The sequence below is a fragment of the Triticum aestivum genome, chromosome 7D (assembly GCF_018294505.1).
Source record: "Triticum aestivum cultivar Chinese Spring chromosome 7D, IWGSC CS RefSeq v2.1, whole genome shotgun sequence".
Taxonomy (NCBI): domain Eukaryota; kingdom Viridiplantae; phylum Streptophyta; class Magnoliopsida; order Poales; family Poaceae; genus Triticum; species Triticum aestivum.
The window spans coordinates 574,550,750-574,573,694 of NC_057814.1; the positions used below are offsets into that span (position 1 = coordinate 574,550,750).

The 22,945-nt window shown below is 50.3% G+C and overlaps 3 protein-coding genes across 3 annotated transcripts; 2 read left to right on the forward strand and 1 right to left on the reverse strand.

The window, feature by feature from the left end:
* The first annotated feature begins 1,991 nt into the window (after positions 1 to 1,991).
* On the forward strand, positions 1,992 to 3,578 carry LOC123169147 (suppressor protein SRP40). Its single transcript, XM_044587000.1, has one exon. The coding sequence runs from the start codon at positions 2,139 to 2,141 to the stop codon at positions 3,408 to 3,410; it is 1,272 nt and encodes a 423-aa protein (XP_044442935.1). The 5' UTR covers positions 1,992 to 2,138; the 3' UTR covers positions 3,411 to 3,578.
* A 2,792-nt stretch (positions 3,579 to 6,370) lies between these two features.
* LOC123165898 (BTB/POZ domain-containing protein At1g04390) lies at positions 6,371 to 10,955 on the reverse strand. Its single transcript, XM_044583639.1, has 8 exons — positions 10,742 to 10,955; positions 10,086 to 10,212; positions 9,471 to 9,987; positions 9,231 to 9,361; positions 8,722 to 9,128; positions 7,460 to 8,593; positions 7,042 to 7,194; positions 6,371 to 6,922 (listed from the first exon to the last, which is right to left on the reverse strand). The coding sequence occupies exons 1-8, from the start codon at positions 10,885 to 10,887 to the stop codon at positions 6,478 to 6,480; spliced, it is 3,060 nt and encodes a 1,019-aa protein (XP_044439574.1). The 5' UTR covers positions 10,888 to 10,955; the 3' UTR covers positions 6,371 to 6,477.
* A 1,150-nt stretch (positions 10,956 to 12,105) lies between these two features.
* On the forward strand, positions 12,106 to 18,660 carry LOC123167155 (probable LL-diaminopimelate aminotransferase, chloroplastic). The gene is made up of 11 exons (XM_044584993.1): positions 12,106 to 12,216; positions 12,697 to 12,882; positions 12,946 to 13,025; positions 13,123 to 13,190; positions 13,288 to 13,404; positions 13,703 to 13,765; positions 14,465 to 14,569; positions 14,652 to 14,702; positions 17,323 to 17,643; positions 17,803 to 18,009; positions 18,075 to 18,660. The coding sequence occupies exons 2-11, from the start codon at positions 12,803 to 12,805 to the stop codon at positions 18,366 to 18,368; spliced, it is 1,386 nt and encodes a 461-aa protein (XP_044440928.1). The 5' UTR covers positions 12,106 to 12,216; positions 12,697 to 12,802; the 3' UTR covers positions 18,369 to 18,660.
* Positions 18,661 to 22,945: the final 4,285 nt, after the last annotated feature.

The following is a 22,945-nucleotide window of genomic DNA, read 5'->3' on the forward strand; positions in this document are numbered from 1 at the left end:
GCACTTTTCTTTGTTGAGCTTAGTATGTCCTTTATTACATTCATGGCAAATTATTTGTACAGGCCATGGCGGTTTTTTATAACATACCATGGCGTTTTAATATATTTTTTATCATGGCAATTTTGTGTCAGTGGTGAAAAATATTTGTGTACATGGCATTTTTATTTCCAATATCATGGTGTTTTTAATATGCATCTGCCATGGCATTTTATGTCATATATTTTTTGATTGTTCATTTGATTTGCCACAAGAAGTTTAATAGGCATATGCCATGTAAGGGTGCATTTTTTTCCATGGCATTTTTGTAAAGGATAAGATGACACATTTCATAAATCTTTGTGTCCTTACAAACTTGGCATTGTTTCCTCAAAAGCAAGGCAAATTTTTCTATGATGTCATGGTATTTTCCATAAATCCATGGCAAAACATTTTTTGATGCTTTTGCCATGGCTTGTTTATTTATTAAGAGCATGCATTTTTATTCTTAAGACATGGACTTTTTATCGTTTAAGAGCATGTCATTTCTCTATTAAGAGCATTGGAATTTTCATCTATAACATGGTAATTTTTCTTTTTGGCATGACACCTTTTATTTTTGAAAATACAAAGCTTGGAAGTTTCTTAATATTATTTTCATCATAGGTTTTTTAGTGTCATGACATTTTTATTATATCAATCACGACATTTTTTTTGCTTTTTAAAATTTGCCATGTACGGCTCTCACACGATAGCATTTTTTAGCTAAAATACTGTTATTTCTTCATTTTGGCAAACTAGTAGTCTTTTATATACATGTCATGGCAAAAAGACATTTCTTTATGTGATTCTTTGTTTTAGACAAATAAAACACACAATATGGCATATTTTTATAATTGTATCATTGTAGTTTCTTTGAACTATTTTTGTTTTTCTGGGACGTTAGGCCTGCTACTTTTTTATAGTGGCTATAACCTGGGCATTCCTGACCATTTTTCTTTCCTCTCGCACGTGATGCTTTGTTAGCAACGTATTACCTAGGGTTTGCAAGGGGTTCGCGCTGGGGCGGATCCCACAATGAACGTTCCTCAGAGATTAGGGTCTAATAAGTTGGGTGGTGCAACCGTATCCAAATTCCTAAAACCATTGGAAAAAGTTAAACCCAAACGTTTCCAACTACATTTTGAAACAGAGATGGTTGAACTCAAACATTTGATGTGAACTAACGTATTAACAACACATTCGTTCCTAAAGTTTCGTTAATTATGCCTCCTCTTTCGAGCCTAGACTTGCCAGATAATAAGGTTGGAGGTGCAAATTTATCCAAATTTTCCCAAAACTATTGGACAAATTAAAACGAAAAACTTTTCCAACTACATTTTGATACTCAGAAGTCGGTCCTGAACCTTTGATGTGAACCAGTAACATATTAACATCACATTCTGTTCTTAAATTTCGTCAAGTCCGATTCCTCTTTCAAGCTTGCATTGGTCATATGATAAGCTGGGAGCTGCAAACATATCCGAATTTCCAAAACCATTGAACAAATCAAAACCCCAACGTTTCCACCTACATTTTGAAACAAAAGATGGTCAAACTTGAACCTTTGCTGTGAACTCACATATTGACAGCCCATTCTTTCCTTAAATCTCGTTCATTCTTCCACAATCAGATTTTTTTTTCCGGGGCCACATTGGTCAGGAAAACCCAGCATCAAAACTCATTCCCAAAACCATTAACAAAACCCCATGTTTGCCGCGCTCGTCCCATCTGGCCGTAGCTGTACCGATCCGGCCGGTGCCGTTTTTTACAAACGAAAAACCCGCAACCCGACGCGCCTGTATTTTGCCTCTGCGCGTACCCGTAAGGACCACACCGCAATCTCCTCTGCTTTCCACGAAGCGGACCCCGTCCAGCCAGCCAGCCCGCCCGGTTCGCCCGCCAGCGCACCCAAACGGCACATTTTCACCGTAGCCCCGCCCCGCTTATATATACACGACGAGCCTTTACCAGAATCCTTTACCCCGGCTCGCTCCCACCCCCACCTCCGTCCACGAGATTCGCCGCAGTCTGTCGTCTGGCTAGCTAGTGTGAGAGTGCGATCTGCTGATTAGCGTGCGCGTGTGATCCCGCCCGTGGATGCGCCTAGCTTGCCGCCGGCAATGACCTCCGCCGTCGCGAGTAGCCTGGTCCCTGCGGCAGCAGCAGCAGCCGCACCCACGTATGGCTGCCGCGCCTCGTTCGGCCGTGATGCACCTGAGGAGACGCCGGCTGTAGTGTCTTCTGCATCGCCAGCGCACCCCGCCGTGGCCGCGCCCGCGATCTCCAAGGACTTCATCGACTTCGAGTTCAGCCTCGGCGGGGGCGGCTGCACCACCAGCATGCTCCCCGCGGACGAGCTCTTCGCCGACGGGAAGCTGCTCCCGCTCCGCCGTGCCGATGCTTCTGCCGCTGCCGCTGCCGCGCCTGAGCCGGAGCCCGCCGCCGTGCCGGCTCCGCCCCGGCTGGAGGCAATGCCGTCGTCTCCGGAGCCGATGAGGCCGATCCGGGGCGGCGCGGCGGCTGGCGCCGCCGACCAGTACGTGTTCTCGCCCAAGGCGCCCAGCTGCTCGAGCCGGTGGCGCGAGCTGCTCGGGCTCAAGAGGGCCGCCGCCGCCCAGAGCCCGAGGACGCCCTCGCAGTCGCCGTCGCCAGCGGCCGCATTGGCGAAGACTCCCGGGAGAACGACGACGACGACGGGCTCGTCGGCGGCGAGGTCGCTCAAGTTCCTCCTGCAGCGGAGCAACGGCGGGCGTGCGTCCACGGGAACGGCGTCGGACCTCGCCTCGGCGCCGCTCCTCCGCGACAGCTCCGACTCGGAGGCCTCGCTCTCGCTCGCCTCCTCCCGCTTCTCGCACTCCTCCTCCTCCTCCTCCTCCGGCCACGACCACGACGACGTCAACCCGCGCTTCTCCCTCGACTCCGCCGCCGACCCCAACCCTCCCCGCCTCCGCCTGGTCCGCTCCTCGCACCGCCACTCCACGTCCAGCCGCGCGGCCCACAGCCCCGCGCGCCGCCGGCCGTCGCCGCCCAGGCAGGACGCGTCCAGGTGCCTCTCCGTGGACTCCCCGCGCATGAACTCCTCGGGCAAGATCGTGTTCCAGCAGGGCCTGGAGCGCAGCTGCAGCTCCCCGTGCAGCCTCCACGCGGCGGCCAGGTCGCGGTCCATGGCCCGCGCCGTCGACCGGTCCTACTCGTCCGGCGTCCGCGTGGCGCCCGTGGTGCTCAACGTGCCGGTCTGCTCGCGGCCGGTGTTCGGGTTCTTCAAGGACAAGAAGGAGTCGGCGACCAGCAAGGACTCGTCATCTACGAGGTCGTCGTCCCGGTCGTCGACCCTGGGCCGGAAGCCGACGCCGCAGCGGTGGAGCGGCGAGCTGCCGAGGCCCTGCGGGTGATCCGTCCGAGCCGAGGAGACGGCGGGCGGGCGATGGAGTGCGTCGTCGTGCATGGAAAGCGACGGGCTAGGCTAGGGACGCAATGATGGATGTGAAGGAATGCATAGCGCTTTGTTCGGTTTGTAACTGATTTGGTTTGTTCTTTGGGGTGCTGATGAGAAGGTCTAATCAATTGACTGTTCTTCTTTTCTTTTCTTTCTCTTGACTGTAAATTTGGAGTTTTGCTCTTCTTCTCAATCCTCAAGGCCGTTGTAGCTAGCGCATCTGATTCTGATTTGGTTGCTTGAAAGACGAAAGATCACAAGATGTTTTTCCATCCAAACGGGTGCTGTTTTTGAAAAGATGCACATCTTGTCAACTTGATTCGAATGAGCAAATGATTCACACTCTTGTCATTGTTCAAACCAGCAAATGCATTGCTCTGCCGATCGATGGAGCTGGCATAGCGCTGTTACAAATGCAGGCAAACAGTGGGAGTGGCATTTCTAGGGCAGAGCAACGGGAGGTGGCGAGCCCCTCATTTTCCGTGCTTATCTGCATCGAAGTCAGCAGCCGTGGCAGGAGGCCAGCCACTAGCACTAGCCAGTAGGCGCCCGGTCCAGGGCCCATTTCATAGCTGAACAGGCCGGTCCAGAGCACTCAACAAGAGCTGAACCGCTCCGGCTTGATCTGGATCCATGGGCATCCGGTAGGGCACTGTGCCGCATGTGCTCGCCGTCTGAATATTCGCGCAGAGAAGAAAATTACTCCTCCGCCAGCGCCCTCAGAACTAAAATAGACACGCTGACACCAAAGCCTCCGTCCCCGCGCCCTGCATGCCCGTTACGGCATCATGGCCTCGCTCCGCCGCTGACATCCAACGTGGCCGCCGCGGGTCCCGTGCACGCTCCCGCGCCCATGTGGACTGACGCCGGGGAGGAGGCCCGCCATTTCCCTGCTCTCCCGAGCTTTTTAAATTCTGGCTTTCCCCCGCCCGGCCGTGTCCTTTTCCGGGGCGCCTTTCGCGCTCTGCGCCCTACAGCCACCCTTTGCCCCGCTCCAGGCTCTCGATCCGCTCCCGTGCAAGCGCCTGCCTCTGCCTGCGACGAGGACGATGACACCATGAGCCCCGTGGTACCGCTGGCCGCTTGCACTGCATCCCCTCGGCCATGGGGCAGAGCTGCCTCGACCGCATGCATGCGCGCGCATGCACGGGCGCGGCCGTTCTCGTCTCTCCTGGCTGGCTCGCTGCTGCTGCATAGGCGTGTGATGCAGTGCCGCAGCAGTGGCCGACGCGTGCGTAGGCCAGCGGAGGCACGGGGTAATGAGCGTGCGTGGCCCTGGGTACGATGGTACGTGCTCCGGCAGCCAGAGCGCCATTGGCGCGTAAGCGGAGGCCCGCCGAACCGTGCGTGTCGCCCGGCCGATGACCCGGATCAGATCGCGTCTGCAGGCTACCACACCGCGACCGCGGCTAGCCATGTGTGTAGAGTGGCCGGATGGGCGCACCATAGCCTAACCACCATTACTGTATGGCTGTACGCTGCGTGTACCGTGCTACGGCGTAGGTGCTACGACGCTGGGCTAGACTATAGTACTAGTGAATGGAACAGTCGGTTGGAAGGAACATGCATCCCTAGCTAGCCTCTCGGGGTCGCAGTCAATGGCGTGGTAGTACAAACACAATGCAGACCACCGCTGGATCATCTCATCTCTCGCTCGAACAAACCACATTTGTTTGAGCGAGCAATGAGGAGGCCATGTGGCGCGCATTTGCGTCGGGCGAGCTAGCTGCCTGACCACCGGCAGAGATCGAGCCGAGCCCGCCCATGATGGCCAACGAAAGCCCTGTCGACACGAGCCTGGCTGAAAAGGTGAGAAATGGATAAAGAAAAGGGAGGAGATGCAGGCAGGCAGGCGCACTCGATGGTGAGCGCCTGAGCCCTGAAATGCACATCTTGGCATCTAGCACCAGTACAGTGATGACTGAGCGGCCGCAACGACAAAGGGAAATCATCATGGCCTGGCGTCTGGAGAAGGCTGAGACTCGGAGGCAACAAAGGAGGCGCAGAGACGGAGGGAGAGGATGCGGACTTGCGGAGCCCCGTGCCGCGCAGGCGCAGCGCTGCCGGGTCGGGTGCCCCATCATTTTTGGTGCGCGCCGGTCCGGCACTGTACGTCCGTGATGAGGCCGAGCCCCCCAGGCATGCACCTGTAGTACGTGCCCGGTGGTACGTCGCGTCGACGCCTCATCGCCTGCCGTCTGATGGCACGACGCGACGCGGCCCGTCTGATCTGGGATCTGACGGACGGCGAGGGGCCGGGGGCCGTGACTTCCTGCCCCGGCGCCGGGAGGCAGGGCCCTGCTGACCACGCGCCGGTCGACACACCCCCACAAGATCGCAACTAGTTTAATCTAGTTTTCTCCGTTCCGTTGGTTGCTCCGGTTTGGAGGGCGATTACGATTAGCCTTAGCCATGTGATGTCGCGGAGGGGGGCAGCGGGAGGGGGCTACTTGGGCTTTGTTTATGGAACCCTACCCTGGTTTTGGTTTGGACTCTAGCGCGTGTGTGGCGGGGCGCGGCGGGGGAGGACAGCCTGTACTTCCCGTACGAGCTGGCCTCTCCTGTTGACTGACGGGCCGAGTTAATCCCATGTTGCTCCCGAGTTGATTTTCTGTTTCTTCGTTTTCCTGTGATGATTGATGAGAGATCCGTGGGTTATTCGGTTGGGACTAGTTTAGTCCGTTGGCATGAGCTGAGCTGAATGGCACAGTGCGCTAGCGTTGATCACCAGGGCGGAGTGATTAAGTGTCCGTTGTGATGATCCGCGAAAAGGAAAGGGAAAGAAAATGTGCCTGTTGCAATGTGTGCTGCGATGGATCGGTGCGGCGTGTGCCTGTCAGTGGGTCGGTCGGGTCGGCACACCTCCGACCCCCTGCGTGACCATGTGCGCCATGCAGGCAGGAGCAACAGCTCTGGTAACCCAGGCAATAATACACTGCATATTCTCTGTGAAAAAAGGTATGACAGCATCCCTGTATCTACAAAGCGCACTGTGATGTGCATTCAGATCCATGCAGTACCATTCAGTTACCTCCGCCCCCGTGCTGCGAGTACCGGACGTACTCGGTCCGCAGCATGTTGAGCAGCTCCTCGTCGAGCCGCTCCAGCCGACCGGAGTCCCGCAGCCGGGGGTACAGGTGCGCCACGCTGCGGACGCCGGCCTCGACCATCTCCCACTGGCCCAGGTTGGCAGCGAACGCGACGAACTCGACCGCGGCGGCGCTCGTGCTCGAGCCCAGGAGGGACGAGGCCGCCGACAGGCTCTCCTCCTTCACCCCCTCCAGGAACCAGAACTCTGCCAGCGACGACAGCTCCGCGTAGGCGTTCAGGTGGGAGCGCTGCTCGTCGCTGCTCAGGTTGTTCCACCGGCAGTCGAGGGCGACACTGGGCAGCTCGCCTGAGTAGAACCAGTGGACTAGTTTGTCCAGCGCTTGCCACCCGAGCGGAACCCTGATGACGTCCGAGAAGCTGCACAAGAAGTTCTCGTCAATCGCATGAAGAACGCCGCAACACATAGCCTTTGTGAAAATGTTGGCCTAAACTGTTTGTACTTTGTGCCAGTATTATTAAGGACCAAAAGAGCTTACCTCTCGTGCATCCCGGATCGAAATAATGCCCGGAGGTAATCGCAGCTCATGATCAGCACGGTCTTATGGCTATGAACGTGCGGGGTTGACAATTGGCACGGCCCATGGTCACACTTCATTTCCTCGTTTGACTGAGCCTCCAAAATTATGTCCCTGGATCAATACACATAGAGAAACAATTCATGGCAAGCTAATGAAAACTAGAAAGAGCAAAAGAACGGAAGGTATCTATGATCTGCTTCGAGGCTATAATCTATGACAAAGAAAACTCTACAATGTAGAACAAATGTAACAAATTTCAGCAAACGACAGCCACCAAACATTGTAAGTACAGATAATCTTAGGGACAACTAAAAAGAACATGGTGTTTTGCTCAAAGGTTGGAATCAACAAACTAGGTAATTTAAGGCCGACTTACGAGAATGAATGCTCAACAGGTCCAAGTGCAACAGTAAGATCATATCTGGTATAATCGGAGTTCCATCTGGGTTGCTCTTTCTGAAGCATTTCTGCCAATGGTTTCAGGTGACAATACTTCGCAAGTGTCCTTACTGGTTTAACAATGTCATCACCTACCATCACAAAACCAGTATATGTGTACTCCAAAATCTTCTTCAAGGCGTGGCTATCTACACGATCAGACATTTGAACTCGGTACACTGATTTTCCCCATTCATCTTTAACTTTTTCGTCACTGCCAAGTAGACATTTTCCAGATGGCAACAGCTTAGGACACCTTGCTGATATGATGGCTGTGTGAGTATTTATAGATTCACCATCTGAAAGCAAAAGTTCCAGATCAGCTAGATCGTTATTATCTAATGCACTACTCATCTTCCCGCCCAACTTGCTTGGAGAACCGCAGAGGCCAAACAAACTCAGGATGTGTGCAATATAGAGCTTCGGTCCAGAACTCAAGCTTTGACTTAGAGCACGTTGAAGAACTATAAGAAAATCTTCGGTATACTGATCTCTGCAGTCATGGCACAGAATCCCAACATCCAACTTCCTCTTACACTGAACACAAACTAAAGTAGTGCTCCTCAGAAGATTAAACAGCCCAACAAGACCGTAGAATAAGACTATGTTTTCACCCTCCCACTCTTCACCGAGATAGCAACAGCATGAACTTCCTTCAAAACAAAAATGCAGATGGGAAGTGACTTTTGACCTCGTAATATGTATATTATTGTGGAGACATTCCTTGATAATGATGGACAACACATCAATAGGATTCCTCTTGTTAAGGAGATTATGGTAAGGTCGTGACAGCACCAAACATGCGAGGTTCATGAGGTTGGTCATAATTTTGAAACTGTCAAAAGATGTGGCAACACTTCTCGTAGTATTTGATTCTAATGATGACAACAGAACGTTCAAATAGCCGTCACCCAAATATGGAAGACCTTCTGAAAGTTTAAAACTTGCCTCATACTGAATATATCCATTGGGAGAGAGAAGCATCATCAGAACTGCCCTCAAAGCCGGCTCCTGCACATCTTTGGATAATGTCATGGGGCTGCTTTTGCGCATAACATCTGTGGCCAGCAAGCTGCACACCAAGAGCAGGATGAAAACATGAATAGCTGCACACCATTCTCCTGCAAGTTCATTACGGTACAGAAAGAAAACTATACTACAGCAAATTAACTCTCGAGTAGGATAGTACCTAGTACCTACCAAGCACAAGATATCAGTGCGTGCAAGCTATGACCTTTCCCTTTCCTTACAGGATGGTGATCCTCAGTGCAATGCACCACTAGATATCCAAGTATATCCCAGACGTATGGATGTATATCCATGAAGTTTTTGGAAACCATATCAAATAGCTCATCATCGCACAATACTTTATCACTTTGATGTGAGGAGAGGCAGCGACCGGTAAGAATGCTATATAATACTTTATCAATGGCATTAGACCAAAAGCATTGGTGATGATTCCCAGCATAACGGAGCACCAGCAGTGCAGTACGACACCCCTCTGTTACTAACAATTTATCATCCTTTGCACGCATTGCATCGATTATGCCTTCAACAATAGGCTGGCAGCGTGAAGTCATTAACTGACTACAGCCCTTCGAAGATCTCTGCAGATGATAAATGCAATTTTGATATTAGTTAAACAGAAGACATTACAATTACAATTCATATGTTAGATTAGTTACCCAAACTGAAGTGAGGTAACTCACCAAAAGAATATGGCAGAGTTTGAACGCTTCAATCCTAGTACTACTCGGATGGGACGTTCCCACGAGCTCACAAATCTTAGCCATTAAGACTTCGTTCTTGAGAAGGATCATAGCTCCATGGCCACATAAAGCTGAGTTGCAGTTACAAATGTTCAGAAACACAAAAGGAAGTAAAGTAGAAAAAATATATTTCAAATATTAATATTGAAGTCAAAGAGGAGAATTACCAAACAGATGTACCTAAAGCAGCATACAGCCTAAGAACTTTAGCAACAACCGTTGTTTCAGTGGCAAGACAGTAATGTGCTAACTTCCCCATCAGGTTGCCATTACTCCATACATGGTATCTTGAGGAAGGCCAAATCCACAGTATGGTTCTTAGCAGTGATATCATCTCGGTCAGATAACTCAGTGGATGGACATCAGGAGTGTAACTCTGCAGAGCTGAAACAATACTTGCAACTGCATTGGTTCTCTCCAAGGTTTCCAAAATTTCTGCATGAGTTGAACCTCTCGCCGTCACTAGGCTATTCAATATGCAATTCATCGCCCTTGCACATGAGATAGCTGTAGGTAACTGGTGTGCCGACAACTGGCATGAGAGGGGCGAAACAATCTCCAAAATTGGGTATTGCCGAATCGAATTGCCTATGCTGGAAACTAACTTTGAGCTCACATCTGCTGCTTGGATCAGAACTGAAACGTTCTTTGTCTGAAGAACACCTTCCAAGAGTACGAGAATATCCGAAATCGACTCCTGGTTAAGAAAACAAAATGGTCACAACCAAGAGCGCACGATTTAAAAAAAATCATCTAATACACACAGTTTACTTCAGCAACTGACTCCCAGCTTACCTTTATAGGAGGAAGCCGCAGCATTTCAGTTGACAAACAACCGAGAAAAGCAGTCACTGCTTTGATCGCGTGAGACTGAATTCCAGCATCAGTAGACTGCCATTTTTTTGCACCGTGGCCATCAGACCTAACATGATGAATAATACAAGAAATCAGAAGATGCATATTTTTTTCCCCATTCAAGGCAAAGGCGAAGGCGGGTGGCTGGTGCAGCGGCAATTTAACGGTTGCTGACATTCTGCTCCTAACTACTACGTCAATCGGTGGCTGCTTCATCTCATTGTGCTTTGTGCTGTGCCCCTTGGTGGATTTTGTAGGCTGTGGTGGGGCATTTCAGCAGCGAGATCGGGGTGCTACTGTTTCTTGTGGCTTCCGATATGAACCGGCCTATCGCCAGTGCCTCTGCAACACACATATGTGTGAAATCGCAGCGATACAGACCCTCTTTAGCCCTCAAATTTTGCTTCGGGCTACTCTACAAAGCTATCACCAAGCTAAGATCGTCTAGGTTGCATCCAGCCCTACGCCGCCAACCAGCAGCCAGCTAAATCTTGCTTCTCAATCTATCCAAGGAGAATCTACTCTGCCCCTGAATCGGGCAGAAGACGGGAAATCGAGGCCGTGAAGACGAAGGGCGGGGAAGGCGGGGAAATTACCTGGCGAGGCCGAGGGAGAGGGCGTCGTGCAGGCGGGCGCGGAGGGAGAGGACGCGGTCGGTGAGGAGATGCTCTCCGGCGCCGGCGCCGCCGCCCTTCCTCCTGCTCTTCTCCTTCCCGGCCACCTTCGAGGCCGCGGGGCGCATCGCGTGGGGTCTCCGGAAGTCTGGAGGAGGAGGACTCCGGCCGAAGAGACGAAGCGGAAGAAGAGAAACGCAACTGCTCGACTGTAACTTCAATGGGCTGGATCAAACAGATAAGTGTTTCGTGGGCCAAATCGTAGTGGGCCTGGATCCGTGATCCAATGGGTTGGCGATTTTTTCCCGCACGCCCACCCCTTCCTCCCCCGTGGAGCTTTTTTTTTAACATCAATACACACACAAGCCCTCATATACACGCGCACAGGGACGGAGCTGCCTTGTAAAGATTGGGGTCAATTGACCCCAATGGAATCAGCAAATCCTTCAGAAACTAAGTACTAATCACTATTCATTAATAGAAGATGACCCCCCCCATTGAACTTTTCTTCTAGCTTCGTCCCTGCACGCGCATACACTCACTTCTATGAACGCACACACGCACACCCTATCCTTATGAACACCTTTGAAAAACTGAGTCGGCATATCATCTTGAGATTTACAAAATCACCGTAGGCGCCTCGTCGTCGACGGGAACGTCTCCTCCCACTGAAAGCGCATCGCCGGAAATCCTGAAATAAATCCAGGAATAATGCGAGCACCAGGACTTGAACCCTGATGAGCTGAGGATACCACTGTCCCTCTAACTATCCAACCACAGGTTGGTTCGCCGTGAGAGCTATTTATCTCCTTAAGCGAGCACAAGGGAGTGCGCCTAGCCACCTGTGCTAGCCCCGTGTTTGTGATATGTAAGTAGGATGACAGTTGTTAACGCGAAACAAGCCGTTTTATTCATTGTTTATTCTTCGTTTTATTTTCAGTTTTTTTGTTTTTCTCTGTTTTTATTGGTTTTTCTTTTCTTTCCACCTTTGTTGTCTTTCTTTAGTTCTTTTTCTTTTTTCTTCATTTTAATACTTTTTGAACATTTTTAACTACTTGTTCAACATTTTTAATAAATTTTCAACATTTTCAAACACTTGTTCAATATTTTTAAAATTCTAGTTCAACATTTTTCAAATGTTTTTATAGAGTGTTTTTTCTAATACATTTATTTAGAATATTTTGAAGTATAACAAAAAGTAAAAACATAAAAAGCAAAGAAGGAAAACATAAAAAAGAGAACAGAAAGAAAAAAACGAAAAAAACGTGGCTGGAACTTCCCGCGCGGCTCGGCCGCGGCCCATGTATAGCACGGCGACGCGAGAGGCTGCCCTCATCTCGCGTAACGCGAGACATACGGGCGCCTCCTCCCCATCTTCTCCGCCGCCGTCCTTACCTCTGACTCGTCCCATTTTCCCCCGCCCCGTTCTCCGTCTAGTCCATCAGGGCGGTGACCAGGTAGGAATCCGATCCCCTCCCCTCTCCTCTCCCCCCTCTCTATCAAATTTGTACATGGCAGCGGACAAACGCGATTGCTTCGGTTCCAGCCGGGTTACATCAGTTCTGTCTCTGCTCTGGCCAGAATCGATGCTTTTCATGAATGTTGTGGATAAACTGGATGCTTGTGAACTTATTTCGGAGATGTATTGCATATTTGCATTGCTTGCAATGGATAAATTTGAGGAAGATAAGTGCACAATGGAGGTTAAGATTTGCATAGCATCTGTAATTTATTTCAGGCATGCATTGCATTGTCTACCATTGATCATACGCTGTGTAGTTTGTTTATTTGTTAGTGCGTTGGCGAGCCTGCCATGTATTTTCTTCAAACATTTATTGCTGGTATGTTATAATCAAATGTTGAAATATGCTCTCTTTTTTATTGCTGGAATGTTATATTTATGTGCTCAAATGTGTTATTTATATGTTATATTTAAGTGAGCTGGTGCACTCATCCGACCCGACACAGCTCGGCCAATCTGAGTGCTCTCCGGGAGGGCTAAGCTGGTACTGATTCTCCCTCCTCATCGACTCACTGCCGCTGATGATGACGGGAACTACCGCCTCACCCGCCACCAAAGCCACTGCCATGCCCTTCCTTTCGTCCTCTTCCTTCTCTCTCAGGTACCGTACTGCGCGCTTCGGTAGTTCAATGAGTTATTCTGATGACTGGTGACATGCTTGCAGGGCATCGAAGTCGAGCAACCTTTGGCCGACGAGAAGGCTGCCCGTTAATGTACGCTGTGTCCGCAGCTCTCCGGCCGCCGGTACTTGTACTGTCCTCTCTCTCCAACACCCTGCTTCTAATACTTTCAAATTCCAACCTACTAGTAGTTTAATAAAAGATTATGCTTTCTGATGAAGCTTACACAACAAAGGTTTCACGGAATGCGAACATAGCCAAGCTCCAAGCAGGCTATTTGTTTCCTGAGGTATAACTGTGCCGTCGTTCTTTGATTTTTGTTCTTGTTGATGCTATCGTATTATGGATTTGGGTTTTGATAGTGGTGATCTCTCAACTTCATTCAGGTTGCCAGAAGAAGAGCAGCTCATCTTCTGAAGTATCCTGACGCAAAAATTATAAGCCTGGGAGTAGGTGACACTAGCGAACCCATTCCGGAGGTCATAACAAATGCCATGGCAGAGGTATCTCATCATTCATAAGAAATTGCTATTGTGTTACTTTAGACCTTGGCTGATCTCAGGAAGTAAGAAAAATGAAGACAAAAGCTCATTTATTTGAAACATGTTTGTAGATGTAATGCATGGCGCACATGTTCATTCTTTTTTCCCATGTTTATTTCCTTGTAAAAGTCACTCAAATATTCAACACAGTACACATCTTTGCAGGAGTGGACTAAGAAAGTTCAAATGTTCATTCTGTTGCATAATTTCTTTTTTGCGATCCATTATTGTTCTTTGACGGGTCTACATATAAACACAGAGAGCGCATGCTTTGTCCACAGTTGATGGCTACAGTGGTTATGGAGCTGAACAAGGTGAAAAGGTAATATTGCATCTCACCACCATCTTAAATGGATGACTTCGTAGGAAGCATGCAATCAAACTTATCTAACTTTGACTTGGAATATATGTTAAACTATTTAGATTGTTTATGTAAACATAGTATCATTAGATTGGTCAGAAAAATATTTTCATGACATCATCACACTTCAATAATATCTTGGTAACATATTCTTATGAAAGGTAGCTAGTCCTGTTGGAGGGCTGGAGGCTGTGCACATATGACCATAACTAAAATGCCATATATTTCCAGTTACTAGCGCGTAACCTTTTTCTGTGAATCCATCAATAGACATCATTAGATGGTTAAGAAGTGTGTGTAACTATTTTTAGCGCCTGCTTGTAAAATTGGTCTGGTCCGATTACAAATTATTCAACTAGGGCAGGCGCTATGCTAATCCATGTAGGTTTAGTAACATCTAATGGCATCTGAAGCTTTGTTCATTCTGTTTTTGAATTCTTAATTTCATGCTTTAGGCTTTCTGTCTTGAGAGATCCACAATGTCGTAATGGGCTGATATTTATCTTTTACTGGCCCATCCAAATACTTGCGTGACTTTTGATTTTGCCTACAGTGAGTTTGAAGATATCTTTTCAGTGATATGTTTGGCTTTTTTTTTTGACATGCTCTACCCTAAAGTGTTATTTCCATCACTAAAAAATGGTGAATTGTTTTGTACAGAAACTAAGGGCAGCAATTGCTGCGACCTACTACGCGGATCTTGGTATTGAAGAAACCGATATATTTGTCTCTGATGGCGCCAAATGTGACATTTCTCGTCTACAGGTTCAGAATGCCTCTTCTCCCCCCTTTACTTTATTTATCACGTTACATTGTCGCTGATAATTTTTGTGCTCCAAAATTTCAGCTTCTATTTGGATCTAATGTGAAGATTGCAGTTCAGGACCCATCATATCCCGTAATAAAATTTTGCAATTGATATGCAACTTCAGTTGTTTTCCCCTTATATATTTGTGATTCTCAAACCTAAGTGATGTTTGCGGTGATATACTTACTGTCTTTTTTATCACCTTGTTATCATGTTAACTTAATTTTTGTGCTGTTGTAGCGAAATTAATTGGTAGAACCAGGGATCCTACCAGACCTACTCCGTAGGTTGTAGGTGAAGGATGGAGGAGGGCACGGCGATGAGCGGGCGCGCCGGCGGCTGGGCGCCGTCGCGTAGGAGGAGGAAGGCGGCGGCGGCTAGGGTTAGAGGCGGCTAGGGTTCCGGCTCCTCTGGGAGCCGGGCAATAGGGATAATAATATTCTTATTGCTTAATTTCCAAAAAGAGTCTTACAGCCTATATTTATAACCTAGATAACTTGCATAAGAATTAACCTAAGATAACTTGCATAAGAGTTAACCTAAGATAACTTGTGGGCTAAGATTGCCCGGTGGGCCTAGCTAAACCGGCCATAACACTTCTCCCCGCCTGCACAAACAGCTCGTCCTCGAGCTGTAAGGTGGGGAAGCGCTTGCGGAACTCCTCGAGGCGATCAACCAGCGTCAAACACCTTCTCGACAGCTGGGGCGGCCAGGTCGGCGATGACGGCGTCCTCCGGAATGTAGTCTGCAACCTCCAGCTAGAAGAGTCGCGGGCAGGCATGGCCGGGTGTGTAAGGCTCATCGCAGTTGAAGCACAACCCTTGGCGGCGACGCTCGAGTAGCTCGGCTGAGGTGAGCCGGCGGAACGGGCGCACCGCGGTCGCGGCGAGGGGTGCCGCAGAAGCCTGCGCAGGCCGACCCTGCGCGGAATCCGGCCCGGGTAGCGACCTAGCGGTCCGGAACGGTGATTCCTGCTGGATGGCCACCGCGAGGCGCTCGAACGCGCGGGCGTAGTACATGGCCGACTGGAGATCCTGGGGTCCTCAAAGCTCCACGTCCACGCGGATGTGATCCGGAAGTCCACTGACAAAGAGGTCGGCCCGCTGCTGCGCCGTCACACCCGACGCATGGCATACCAGGGCCTGGAAACGGTCGGCGTAGTCCTGCACCGTGGAGGTGAAGGGAAGGCGGCCGAGCTCCGCTAGGCGGCTCCCGCGAACCGGAGGCCCAAAGTGAAGGAGGCAGAGCTTGCGGAAGCGCTCCCAAGGGGGCATGGCACCCTCGTCCTGCTCGAGGGCGGAATACCAGGTCTGTGCCGCGCCGCGGAGGTGGTACGAGGCGAGCCAGGTACGCTCCGATGCGAGGGTGCGCTGCCCGCGAAAGAACTGGTCGCACTGGTTGAGCCAGTTGAGGGGGTCCTCCGTGCCTTCATAGGTGGCGAAGTCGATCTTGGCGAACCGCGGCGGCGTCTGGGTCGGCGGGCCATGGCCGACCGGCTCGGCGGTGCGGAGCAGTGATGATGACGGCGCGCGGTCAACGGTGGGAAGGCCGTCGTAGGCCCCCGCGGAGCCGGACGAGGCCCCAGACTGCAGCGTGGGTACCGGTTGGTCCCCGGTCTCTGTGTAAACTAGCGGTGGCGACGTCCCGGTTAGCCAGGCCGGGATCAGGGACGGTGACGGCGGAAACCGGACCTGCTGGATCGGAAGTCCTCCCGGTGTGGACTGGCCCAGTCCGGAGCTGGGCGGCGGCGGTGGGAGCTGGACCGGCGCGGGCGGCGCGACTGGGGCCGGCGCGGCCACTGCGGCGCTGGGCCGGGCGCGGGTGGCACTGCAAGAACCGGCGAGGGCCACTGTGGCCAGGACGGTGCTGGGACGGGCGGCGGCTGGAGCGACGGATGGGCCCCGGCGATCGCCGCGGGTACCGAGTACCAGGGCAGGTGCAGCAGCGGCGGGGGCCCGCCAGTGTAGCCCACCTGGAACGGCAGCAGAGGCGTCCCGCTCGGGCCCGACACGTTCTGGATCGGCCAGTGCGTCGCCGGGTGGCTGTAGGCGGGGGGGGGGGGGGCGCAGCCGGCGGGGTGGTGTGCGGGCCGGCCAAGTACAGGGAGATGCCCTGGACGGCCGTCACGAGGTCCCGCAGGGTGCTGGTCATCTCCTCCGGCGTGAAGACGGAGGTTGTCGGCGGCGCAGAAGTGACGGGGGCCGGCGGCGCGGAGGTGATCGGGGCCGGCGGCGTTGGGGACCCGGCAGTGGTCATCGGGGCGATGGTGATGATTGGCAGCGGCGGCGTGGGTGTTGATGACGACATGATCGAACCCGAGTCTCTGGATACCAAATTGGTAGAACCAGGGATCCTACCGGACCTACTCCGTAGGTTGTAGGGGAAGGATGGAGGAGGGCGCGGCGATGAGCGGGCGCGCCGGCGGCTGGGCGCCGTCGCGTAGGAGGAGGAAGGCGGCGGCGGCTAGGGTTAGAGGCGGCTTGGGTTCCGGCTCCTCTGGGAGCCGGGCAATAGGGATAATAATATTCTTATTGCTTAATTTCAAAAAGAGTCTTACAGCCTATATTTATAACCTAGATAACTTGCACAAGAATTAACCTAAGATAACTTGCATAAGAGTTAACCTAAGATAACTTGTGGGCTAAGATTGCCCGGTGGGCCTAGCTAAACCGGCCATAACATTAATACTATGATACTTCCATTTCAACAGGTATATGTTGATTCAAGTGTTATCATGGGTCAAACTGACTTATATCAGCAGGATGTTCAGAAGTATGGAAATATTGAATACATGAGATGCAGTCCTGAAAATGGATTTTTCCCCGATCTTTCCAGTGTCCCACGGACGGACATCATATTCTTTTGTTCACCCAACAATCCTACTGGTACTGCTGCATCTAGGGACCAGCTAACACAATTAGTCAAATTTGCGAAGGACAACGGTTCCATAATATTCTATGATTCTGCTTATGCCATGTACATATCAGATGACAGCCCGAAATCCATCTTTGAAATTCCTGGAGCAAAAGAGGTGGGCCCTATTTTTCAAGATTTAACTTCTTCATACCATCCTTTGAAAATTTTAAAGAGTTTACACAAAACGTTTAGTGCCAGTGTTTTGAGCATTACATATTATTTTCATCCAATATGACAAACTAGACCTGTATAATTATGGTTTGGTAATGTGTAGGTTGCCATGGAGACAGCATCTTTCTCTAAATACGCTGGATTCACTGGTGTCCGGCTGGGTTGGACTGTGGTCCCTAAGGAGCTCCTTTTCTCTGATGGGCATTCAGTTGCTAAAGATTTCAACCGTATAGTCTGCACTTCCTTCAATGGTGCATCAACCATTTCTCAAGCGGGCGGTTTAGGCTGCCTCTCTCCAGAGGGTCTAGAGGTAGGGTTTCCGTGCTTTGTAAATCTTTACATCGACCGCTTCTTCTCATTCCAAATTCCATGCAGGCTATGCAAGACGTTGTCGGATTCTACAAGGAGAATACTAAAATCATTGTTGACACGTTTACATCCCTCGGGTTCGACGTCTATGGTGCCAAGAATGCTCCCTACGTGTGGGTGCACTTTCCCGGCCGTAACTCTTGGGATGTCTTTGCCGAGATCCTTGAGAAGGCACATGTGGTTACTACTCCTGGCATTGGATTTGGGCCTAGCGGCGAGGGCTTTGTGAGGGTTAGTGCATTTGGCCACAGAGAGACCATCATTGAAGCTGCGAGGAGACTGAAGCAGCTATACAAATGAGCATTGATTCAACCCGTGTCATTTTCTCCTTGGGGAACCAACAAGAGCCCAGCAGCATTTGGAACACAAGATTTGTTTCTCAGCTACTGGGAAGTGTCCGAACAGAAACAGCGTGTTGTTTTTGCTCCTCTAGGTGTTGCTCCATCCGTAACCATTTAAATTTGTCTCACATCTGCTCGGTTCCTGATGTGCCTGCGTTGTTGCCGTCATACTTGTATGTCTAAGACCGTCTACAATGTAGCCAATCCAAACTGGGTAATACTCACTTCACTCCAAATTTTCTTTTGTGTGATGTGTTGACATTATCTGTGTTCATGACAATTTTCTTTTGAATGTGCACGGCTCTACTCTGCTTCACCTGTTGCTCCCTTGGATGGTCTTATTTGTCACAGGAAGCACATGACATTTTGCATGGCATGTTCACATAGTCGAAATCGAGTTGTGAGTTTCATTATGTCGGGGGGGGGGGGGGGGGGGGGGGGGTAGTTGGATACAGAAAGCCCAGCCAAATCTACCCCCGCCTTCAATGCGCGTAGTTTAAACTTTACGCCTGTGGGCACCTCAAAATTAACTAGCAGAGAATTTTGACTGACGCGGGTTGGCACATTCTGCTGGGATGCAAGGTCCTGCTAGAGCTTCCATGGCTGCCAACTCAGTTGCGAATTTCTCCGAGGTGTACGAAAAAGGAAGAGTTCCCTCCAAAGACATCCGGACTGGACAAAGTCAGGCCGAATCAGATAAGGGAGCGGCGACTGATGCATGGTTATAACTTGATGTTGAGACAATCTTCATTCCATGGTTATAGCTTAATGTTGATGAAACCATAGACCAAGATCGCATTGTAGTGCGACTAAGAGAATGACGGTTTATTCATCAACGCTAGCAACGACTAATTCAATCATGCCGTGGCATTCTTTTTTTTTTTTGCGAAAAAAGCATCCATAACTATTGAAAAAGTTCATTAGAAGTGATAAAGTATCCCAAACATAATACAAATTACATCGAGGTCTCTGGACCACCGAACGACCACTACCGCCATCAGAACGTGCCGTTGTCGTCGCTCCCCTACTGCAGTCGGCCTGGACTTGTCGATGACAGTCGGGAAGTCTTCGTGCACGTGCCCCTAAGGACCACCGCCCTGGAGCCGCAGTCGTCGTCGTTAAACACATGAATCAATCTGAAGTGCCTGATATCAGATCTCGCCTCGCACACGCATGGCGAGAAACTATAACCTCACCGTCCCAAGGAGAAGACGGGGAATCTACGCCGGAGCTCTGTCGGTTCCGTCCATAACTCCATATAGACAAATTCGAGGAGGGTCGGAACCCAGAAGACCAACGAAGACGAAGCGCCGCCATCCGCCTGAACGCTGCCCTTTGGGGACTAAAAACCCTAACCTAAATTACTAGCTGGAGCCGAGGCACCAGAATTGTGGTTAGTTGGATACAGAAAGCCCAGCCAAATCTACCCCCGCCTTCAATGCGCGTAGTTTAAACTTTACGCCTGTGGGCACCTCAAAATTAACTAGCAGAGAATTCTGACTGACGCGGGTTGGCACATTCTGCTGGGATGCAAGGTCCTCCTAGAGCTTCCATGGCTGCCAACTCAGTTGCGAATTTCTCCGAGGTGTGCGAAAAAGGAAGAGTTCCCTCCAAAGACATCCGGACTGGACAAAGTCAGGCCGAATCAGATAAGGGAGCGGCGACTGATGCATGGTTATAACTTGATGTTGAGACAATCTTCATTCCATGGTTATAGTTTAATGTTGATGAAACCATAGACCAAGATCGCATTGTAGTGCGACTAAGAGAATGACGGTTTATTCATCAACGCTAGCAACGACTAATTCAATCATGCCGTGGCATTCTTTTTTTTTTGCGAAAAAAGCATCCATAACTATTGAAAAAGTTCATTAGAAGTGATAAAGTATCCCAAACATAATACAAATTACATCGAGGTCTCTGGACCACCGAACGACCACTACCGCCATCAGAACGTGCCGTTGTCGTCGCTCCCCTACTGCAGTCGGCCTGGACTTGTCGATGAGAGTCGGGAAGTCTTCGTGCACGTGCCCCTAAGGACCACCGCCCTGGAGCCGCAGTCGTCGTCGTTAAACACATGAATCAATCTGAAGTGCCTGATATCAGATCTCGCCTCGCACACGCATGGCGAGAAACTATAACCTCACCGTCCCAAGGAGAAGACGGGGAATCTACGCCGGAGCTCTGTCGGTTCCGTCCATAACTCCATATAGACAAATTCGAGGAGGGTCAGAACCCAGAAGACCAACGAAGACGAAGCGCCGCCATCCGCCTGAACGCTGCCCTTTGGGGACTAAAAACCCTAACCTAAATTACTAGCTGGAGCCGAGGCACCAGAATTGTGGTTAGTTGGATACAGAAAGCCCAGCCAAATCTACCCCCGCCTTCAATGCGCGTAGTTTAAACTTTACGCCTGTGGGCACCTCAAAATTAACTAGCAGAGAATTTTGATTGACGCGGGTTGGCACATTCTGCTGGGATGTAAGGTCCTCCTAGAGCTTCCATGGCTGCCAACTCAGTTGCGAATTTCTCCGAGGTGTGCGAAAAAGGAAGAGTTCCCTCCAAAGACATCCGGACTGGACAAAGTCAGGCCGAATCAGATAAGGGAGCGGCGACAGATGCATGGTTATAACTTGATGTTGAGACAATCTTCATTCCATGGTTATAGCTTAATGGTGATGAAACCATAGACCAAGATCGCATTGTAGTGCGGCTAAGAGAATGACGGTTTATTCATCAACGCTAGCAACGACTAATTCAATCATGCCGTGGCATTCTTTTTTTTTTGCGAAAAAAGCATCCATATCTATTGAAAAAGTTCATTAGAAGTGATAAAGTATGCCAAACATAATACAAATTACATCGAGGTCTCTGGACCACCGAACGAGCACTACCGCCATCAGAACGTGCCGTTGTCGTCGCTACCCTACTGCAGTCGGCCTGGACTTGTCGATGACAGTCGGGAAGTCTTCATGCACGTGCCCCTAAGGACCACCGCCCTGAAGCCGCAGTCGTCGTCGTTAAACACATGAATCAATTTGAAGTGCCTGATATCAGATCTCGCCTCGCGCACGCATGGCGAGAAACTATAACCTCACCGTCCCAAGGAGAAGACGGGGAATCTACGCCGGAGCTCTGTCGGTTCCGTCCATAACTCCATATAGACAAATTCGAGGAGGGTCGAAACCCAGAAGACCAACAAAGACGAAGCGCCGCCATCCGCCTGAACGCTGCCATTTGGGGACTAAAAACCCTAACCTAAATTACTAGCTGGAGCCGAGGCACCAGAATTGTGGTTAGTTGGATACAGAAAGCCCAGCCAAATCTACCCCCGCCTTCAATGCGCGTAGTTTAAACATTACGCCTGTGGGCACCTCAAAATTAACTAGCAGAGAATTTTGACTGACGCGGGTTGGCACATTCTGCTGGGATGCAAGGTCCTCCTAGAGCTTCCATGGCTGCCAACTCAGTTGCGAATTTCTCCGAGGTGTGCGAAAAAGGAAGAGTTCCCTCCAAAGACATCCGGACTGGACAAAGTCAGGCCGAATCAGATAAGGGAGCGGCGACTGATGCATGGTTATAACTTGATGTTAAGACAATCTTCATTCCATGGTTATAGCTTAATGTTGATGAAACCATAGACCAAGATCGCATTGTAGTGCGACTAAGAGAATGACGGTTTATTCATCAACGCTAGCAACGACTAATTCAATCATGCCGTGGCATTCTTTTTTTTTGCAAAAAAAGCATCCATAACTATCGAAAAAGTTCAATAGAAGTGATAAAGTATCCCAAACATAATACAAATTACATCGAGGTCTCTGGACCACCGAACGACCACTACCGCCATCAGAACGTGCCGTTGTCGTCGCTCCCCTACTGCAGTCGGCCTGGACTTGTCGATGACAGTCGGGAAGTCTTCATGCACGTGCCCCTAAGGACCACCGCCCTGGAGCCGCAGTCGTCGTCGTTAAACACATGAATCAATCTGAAGTGCCTGATATCAGATCTCGCCTCGCACACGCATGGCGAGAAACTATAACCTCACCGTCCCAAGGAGAAGACGGGGAATCTACGCCGGAGCTCTGTCGGTTCCGTCCATAACTCCATATAAACAAATTCGAGGAGGGTCGGAACCCAGAAGACCAACGAAGACGAAGCGCCGCCATCCGCCTGAACGCTGCCCTTTGGGGACTAAAAACCCTAACCTAAATTACTAGCTGGAGCCGAGGCACCAGAATTGTGGTTAGTTGGATACAGAAAGCCCAGCCAAATCTACCCCCGCCTTCAATGCGCGTAGTTTAAACTTTACGCCTGTGGGCAGCTCAAAATTAACTAGCAGAGAATTTTGACTGACGCGGGTTGGCACATTCTGCTGGAATGCAAGGTCCTCCTAGAGCTTCCATGGCTGCCAACTCAGTTGCGAATTTCTCCGAGGTGTGCGAAAAAGGAAGAGTTCCCTCCAAAGACATCCGGACTGGACAAAGTCAGGCCGAATCAGATAAGGGAGCGGCGACTGATGCATGGTTATAACTT